The sequence below is a fragment of the Plectrocnemia conspersa genome, unplaced genomic scaffold, assembly GCF_051122295.1.
Source record: "Plectrocnemia conspersa isolate PC_06_02 unplaced genomic scaffold, ASM5112229v1 ptg000011l, whole genome shotgun sequence".
Lineage (NCBI taxonomy): Eukaryota > Metazoa > Arthropoda > Insecta > Trichoptera > Polycentropodidae > Plectrocnemia > Plectrocnemia conspersa.
Window position 1 is genome coordinate 8,818,561 of NW_028277175.1, and position 8,122 is coordinate 8,826,682.

The 8,122-nt window shown below is 29.3% G+C and overlaps 1 protein-coding gene across 1 annotated transcript; it reads left to right on the top strand.

The window, feature by feature from the left end:
- Positions 1 to 3,597: 3,597 nt before the first annotated feature.
- Positions 3,598 to 4,670, top strand: LOC148229370 (enhancer of split m4 protein-like). Its single transcript, XM_088196681.1, has one exon. It carries the CDS (start codon positions 3,901 to 3,903, stop codon positions 4,381 to 4,383), a length of 483 nt encoding a protein of 160 aa, XP_088052807.1. The 5' UTR covers positions 3,598 to 3,900; the 3' UTR covers positions 4,384 to 4,670.
- The last annotated feature ends 3,452 nt before the right edge of the window (positions 4,671 to 8,122 follow it).

Sequence of the window (8,122 nt, forward strand, 5' to 3'; positions counted from 1 at the left end):
TAATTACCAGTGTAATCTAGAGGCAAGAACGCAGCTCTAATGCATTAATCATATTATATTATAAAATAAAAATGAAACTATAAATGATTTTTCAGTAAAGCTTATATGATTGAAGCTAATAATAAAAATAAAATGTTATTTATAAAACAATATCTTACAAGAAAAAAATAATAACAGTGATCTTTGCAGCGTTAAAATCACATTAAATAATATACTTATCCATGTATAATAAATCCACATAAAAGTGTGAACACATTTTGATGAAATTGTATAAATTTTTACATTGCGCAACAATTTGTTCACACACAATAAACTGCTTGAATAGTGTGTTTAAATAACATATCATTGTCAATTTACCTTCTTAACTCGAGCAGATGTTCGAGCAAGTTCGCACAAGTCAAAGTTACCTGAATAAAAGATAAAAAGCTTGTGTTGCGCAACAAGTTAAAACTTGTCGCGAGAAAGTGAATCTTCTTGACTTATTGAAATAAATCTGTCGAATAAATCGAAACGTGTAATATTTACGTTAATTTCCATGTACCTGTTCCGTTTATTTTTTTTCTTCTTCACCTGTGTCGTGGGGCTAAACTTTTGAGGGGTGAGGGCGATTCGCTTTAAATCACAATAAACGAAGCAAAGACTTCCCCTAAACGATCTCGAAATCTTTGGGGTGGCTCCCCGTCGGTTCATCAATTTAAAAGTTCACCCCTGTGCTTTCGAGTTGAAACACCTGTTAAGTGGGTCACGAAATTAGGTAAGGCACCGTAACTCAATCTTGAATATGTAAATCGTGAAATCAGTAGTAAATAAATAAAGTGCTACTTATAAAAATTAAATAAATATATATATATATATATATATATATATATATATATATATATATATATATATATATATTTATTTATTTAAGTACATTTTTATGCTAAATGGTAATCTATTAGTGGATGCTCATGCATATAAGTTTAAACAACAAATTGAAAGGAATCTATTTTTAAGGGAGACTTTAAGGTCATTAGCGAAAAGTAATAATTTTTTATTATGAATAACTTTATTAATATCATTAATAACCATAAAAACATATTGTGTTGCCCATCTTAAACATATTGACGATATTTTGGAAATAATTATTTTATGAACTATGAAAGGCTTTGTAAAAATCAGTTTATATTACATCTACTTAATTGCCTTAATCGAATCGTTGCTACTGATCTAATATATATATACAAAAATCATGCTTTTTAATAATCAAACATTTTTAGATATTTCTTAAATCATACTTATGAAGAATAATTTCGGATACTTTGCATACTACTAATAAAATCGAAACCAGTCTATGATTATCTATTATAGATTTGCTTTTTTTTTATGTATGAGAGTAACTTTTGTAAATTTTCATACTTCGAGGATATTAAATCAAATATTAAATAAACTAGCCACGAATGTAAATTATAGGAACAAAAAATTAAATGATCAGTATTTTTTTCAATATCAAGACTCCGATTTATTTACTAACCATTATAATGTCATTTAATTCATAATACTACTCAAATGCTTATTTTTGGCTTCCATTAACCGGTTTTTTGGTCACTTAGAAAAACGAAAACTGGCTTTTTTTACCCGTTTTTTAATATTACAATTATTTTTCAATTAAGAATATCATGATTATTTTAAAAAAAAAATAATATAATTACTTATTAACAATTAAACCAACGTAACGTGTTTTTAGCCTTGCAAATATTTTTTGTTGGATGCATCAGTATTTTTAAAATATTTTTAAAGTATTTTTAAATATATTTTTTTTAAATAAGATAACTTAAATACATATCTTCGTAATTTTTAATTTTATTGTCGTTAAATTTGTTTGTAGTATTTTTTGATATTTTTGTAATTTTGATATTTTTTTAATATAATATTTTGCATTTATATATATATTTTTTTTAAATTTGGTTAATTATAAAATAATAATCCATTTGTATTTTTCTTGACAACAAATTTATTTTTTTACATTATAATATTTCAAATTGTTAACAATTTATAATTTATTGTGTTATATTATTTATAATTATATTATTACCAATTTTAAAATATATAGTAGGACATAAATTAAAATAAATTGCAAGAATGTCGTTTATTTTCTGAAAAGTTGTTCATAAGTCGAAATTACGTAAGTATTATTACTATGTAATAAATACATTCTAGTGAGCAAAAGTAATTTTGCATTATTTTTGTGAAGTTTATTGTGAATTATATAATACATAGTAAGTTGCTGGTTTATTATCAATTTTCATCTCACGTTTATTTATTAATAAATTAAATAAAAGTCTTATTAATAAATAACAATAAGGCATTTTATTTGTATGCTTTTATCGTATTCACCGATACTTTAGATTAGTTGTTATATTTTTGTTCAAAAATGTGTATCCTTCCAGCTTCACATAACAACCCCTAATATATTGAATGTCATATGATCTAAAACTCACACTATATGACCTTGATAAAAATAAAATCACTCCATTCCTATATTACGTGATTATTGTATTATTGATTTTATGTTGATCAATATTATATTTTTTTAATCAATAAGTCTTATCTTAATTGTTATTGTCACTTGATCATTATCGTTTGTGTGTGTGTGCGATATACCTACCAAAAATTTCCTAATCACGCCAAATTAATTAGCATTCAAGACCATTTTGTATTATATTACATAATGCGGGGTTGAAACACGTGTTAAAATGATCAATCAACAAACACCGGCCCAATCATTGTTACAATCACCCACACACCGCGGGTCGTTAATCGTAAAAATACCACCACACAACCATAACAAGTCAATACTTGCCGTATTCTCTCCCCTCGCTTGCCATCTGCCGTTCGAGGAGAAAAAGGAAAAAGGGTCTCGGTATCAACCCTGGGAACCGGGAATCCTCGGCGATTCCCACGAAACAACCCCTCTTGTATATGAAAATTAACAGCGAAATAATACATACCTTGCCCTATATGGGTGAATCCAAAAAAAATGTGCATTCAAACGATGATACCCAAGAACACTTGCGTCGGCGTATCTGCGTCCCTTTTCCTTGCACAGGTAGACATAAGACCGTCTCGACGGGCACACGTGTTCGCGAAGTGACTCACGAGTACCAGAAACACCTGCCCTCTGTAGCCCTCCGGATTGGTCGGAGTAGCCTTCCCCCGCATCTTCAGGATATGTGATTTTGGAAGACCGACGAGAAAAAAAACGTACATGATTACAGTTTAGCCGAAATGTGTCGTGTCTCGGCCGAGATACGAGTTTTCAATATACGTATACATTTTTTGCCGTTCGCCCTCGGCGTTATTGAAAGTGCCCTGTATTTGTTGAAAAGATCGAGGGACGTTCAATGCGAAAGTACGAAACTGATCAATACTTTGCATACGGATTACGCTTGACCCTCGAGTAAAGGGTTGCACAACAATGATGAACTTGTAAGCGAGATTTTTCCCCTCGCTTATGTACTGATATGCACAAGTGCATCGATTCTAAGGGGTCACCTCATAGGGGTGAACTTTGTGAGGTTGGGGTGCAAAAATAACAATAGAGCGCGTGCTATATGGCAAAGTTTTCGATACAGGTTCATTTAGAATATATACATACAAAAATTTGATGATAATATTATTTAAAAAATAACAGATATAAAATATTACTCGCCAAAAATATTACATTAAATAACTTATACATTGAACTACCCCGTGATATTTTTTCGGCGGTAGCGACTCTACCAAAATCCACCCCCTCCGCGCTTCTCCCGCGTTTTGCTGCCTATAAAAGCGTGCTCCACCGCCAGTGAAACCATTCTGCCTCGTGCTTCAGTCACGCAAGCTATTCCCTCGAAACCTTACACGCACCTGTCATAAACCATGTCGTTCTACACAAGCGAGTACATTATCTCGTCGAACAACTCGATGAACGATAACAAGTACAACAGCCAGAAGGCCTCCAAGACGCACAAGATCAAGTCGATCTTGAAGCCGCTCCTGAAGATGCTGAAAAAGAAGCCGGTCGCCGTTCAGCAGCCGCACTTCTGCCAAGAGTGCGACGACAATTCAGCCAACGAAGAATTGGAATCTCAGATCTTCGATGAAATCAACGACTGCCAACCAGAGTCCGCCATTTTTGTCTGCGATGAAGAAGGACAGTGGAACGTCAGGCCCGTCTCCAAAGGACAAGCGTACGTGCCCGTACACTTCGCCAGAACCGAAGCCGGAACATTCTTCTGGACTTCCATGACCAAGAGCGAAGACATGGACTTCGTATCATCTCGCCAATGTTTCACACAATGCCAAGAACCTACAGAACAAATGCCGATAATGTTCGCTCAAGACCGATGGGTCCAAGCCTAATTTCATGAACCATCATTGATAATCAACTTCGTCTTCCGATAATGTGATTCACGTGAACGTGTCTTAAAACTGTGATTTTAGCATTAATTAATTTTAAGCAAATGCCTGATTTTGCTCAATTATATTATATAATAACGAAAAGCTTTAATAATGTATAATTGTGATTTAAGAATGTGATTTTTTGATGAGCTTTAATTAATTGTAAAAAAACACGTCTTCCATTTTGATGTATGTTTTACAAATGTTTATATATGATAAGATTTTAATAAATGAAAATTGATACGATACTTGATTCTTTCATTGGTCAACCTTCAAATTACACACACACATTATTTTTTATACACAACTCTGGTTATTTTAAGCCCCGTGAAGCGTGAACATTTTTTATCCGCTCCGGACAAGGCAAGGATGAAAAGATATACTTTTGTTAAACGCATACCTGAAAGGTGAGATGGACAATATACATAAAAAACGATACAAAAGCTCGCCTTAAATCTCATACAAAAAAGCACGATCGATTCAATGTCGCTTACATCGTTCTGGATTTAAACCCACGTGAGATTTGAACACGTGAATCGCCCGAGGCAAACTGGCTTCTTTATCACGCATCCTTGTGAATGCCACAATATCACAAGTGGAAGGTAACTTCGGATGAAACATCCTTTTAATACATATATCCACAAGGGTCAAATTGCTCCATATATTTAAGGAATAACAGGTAGAAATGCACCCCGGGGCAATTTGAGGTTCTTAAAAGCACGGGAATGAAATTAGGTGAATTGTTACGAAAGACGTTTACTTTTTTTTGTTATGCGCTGGCGAAAAGCTTAAGAGATGACGTGTGTGGTCAAGACTCAAGAGTGAATTGAGGGCTAATGGTATCTGTATTAAAGATCGGAATAACTACAGGTATGATAATGAATTAATGGCTTTATCGGCCTTTAAGCACGCGAACGAGTGTCGAAACGTGTCGTTTAATTTATTTAAATTGATGAAAGTGTTATGGAGAATATCGTAGACTGGTATGTCGTCGATTGAATGTGTCAATTGGACAATTATTTATTTACTCGAGCTTTTATATACACAAAAGTAAAATATATTTAATATTGCGATAATCAAAGTAAATTTATTAAGTTTTATTTACATATGATCCCATTAATTTTAATGTATACTGATTATTTACAAAACTTAACTATACATACATATATACTTTTAAATGCGTTAATTAACTATATTTTAGGGATTTGTTTACTTATGAAGCTTTAATGCAAATTTACCTCTAATTTCAGATAAATTTTATTGTCCTCTTATTGAATTTTAAACTAGATTTTTTTTTAGGTACAGATTAATTTCATTTGCCATTACTTGATTTATCATAATATTATTTAACTATTTTTTCATTAAAATGCGCATTTTATTCAAGTAGCTCTAAATTTACATTACAATTATATTTTAATGCTATACTTAAATAATTAAAATATTATAAACTAATCCCAATTTTTTTTTATCCATTTAATTGTTTATACTATTTTTATCGAATGTATCAAATTAGTAACCGATATTTATCAAATAAGTAACCCGAAAATGCTTATTATATTTTTATGAAATACCTTTGACATTTAATTAATATCTAAAAGATAAATATTAATATTTTTAATTAAATGCACATTTAAAAGTAGCCCGAAAATGCACATTATATGTTTATATAATTCCTCTCAAATTTGAGTTGTATACCTAAAAAATAAATATTTGTTTTTTTTTTAATGTGCATTTTAAAGAACCTCAAAGCATTCATAATATTTATATTGAATTTCTAGATAAATATTTTTTTTAATTAAATAAATGCACATATCTATTTAATTTCATATCACTAACCATTGGATTAAATGCGCGTTTAAAAATTCCGAAATGCACGATATTTTTTATTTAAATCTATAGGATAAATATTTGCATTTTAATGAAAATCACTTTTAAGAGAAGCCTAAAATGAACGTAACTATTTGTATTGCACACCATTGAATTAAATAAGCGTTTAAAAATAGGGTTAATGTGTATATTATATTTTATATAATTTCTCAGATATTCAAAACATTTTTATTTAATTCCCAAGAAATATAAAATATAAGGATAAAATGAACATTTTATACTCCGAGAATGCACATCATATTTTTATATAATTCTTCTCACATTTGATTTATATCTATAAAATAAATATTGACATTTTATAAGAAATGCGTATTTAAAATAAGCCCGAAATTATCTTAGTTATTTATATTGCATTCCACTAACCATTGGTTTAAATGTGCATTTAAAAGTAACCTTAAAGTGCACATAATATTTTCATGTTATATCTCTGTAATTTGATTGTTATCCACAAAATAAATATTTTACATTTTTTAATAAAATGTGCTTTTAAAAAAAGCCCCAAAATGCACATAGCTATTTTTATTTCATGCCACTGACCATTGAATTAAATGCGCATTGAAAAGTTGCCTGAAAATGCACATTATATGTTTATTTAATTCCTCTGATATTAAATTTTTATCCATTAAACATTTACATTTTTTTAATGAAAAATGCATTATAAAAAGTCCAAAATGCAAGTAACTACTGTAATTTCAAACTCACTAACTATTGAAATAAATGTGCATTTAAGAGTAGCCCGAATATGTATATTATATTTTATGAAATTTTTCTGACATTTAAATGATAAATAAATATTAAAAATTTAATTTTTTAAATTAAATTCACATATAAACGTTATCCAAAATGCACATTGCAATTTTTATTTCAATCCACTAAACATTGGATGAAATGCGCATTTAAAAGTAGCCCGAAAATTTAAATTATATTTTTATATTATTTCTCTGACATTTGATTGATATCTACAAAATACATATTTGCGCTTTTGAATAAAATACGCAATTTAAAAAAAGCCCAAAATTAACACAGCTATTTTTATTTCATTCCACTAACTATTGAATTAAATGTGCATTTAAAAGTAGCCCAAAAATCCATATTATATTTTTATGTAATTCCTCTGACATTTTAATGAAAATTATAAAAATAGCCTTGCCACTTTTAAAAATTAAATTTACATGAGAATAAAAACCAAAATGCAGATTGCTATTTATATCATATTTAATTCCACTAAACATTGGATGACAAATTAATATGTTCCTCTTCTAATTAAAAACGTATTCAAAATTATTCTGACAAATAAATTTAATTTTAATTTATCTTTTTTATTACGTATTTTTTTTATTAAAAACTAATATTTTTACTATTTTACTTACACCCTTTTTAATAATTAATTTTATCTTTAGTAACAGAAAAAATAGTGAATCTAAAGATTTAATACAATTTTTTTAACTTTGAAAAATCAACTAAAATTCACAGAATATTATGTTTTATATTATTATAATTAATTTTCGATTTATCCTTTAAAACTAAATATATTCAATCTATTCACGCTTCGAACTACTTTTAAACGGGCTCACCGTTTTATTTAGTTCATATGCAAAATTATTTTTAATTGTATACTTTGATTAACAAAACAAAACATTGTATGTATAACGACATTCCATATAAACTCTACATATATTTAACTATTTCCTAAAAGCCTTAATGCACGTGTTACTTAAGCACGCATCTCAAATTCTCGCTCAGGTGCGTCGCTCAAAACACACAGGTAGAAAAAGCAGAAGCGTCACGTTTGATTTCCACAGAAGCAGACAGG

Coding starts and splice junctions, on each gene's coding strand:
- LOC148229370 (XM_088196681.1), top strand. CDS start 3,901: ATGTCGTTCTACACAAGCGAGTACATTATCTCGTCGAACAACTCGATG.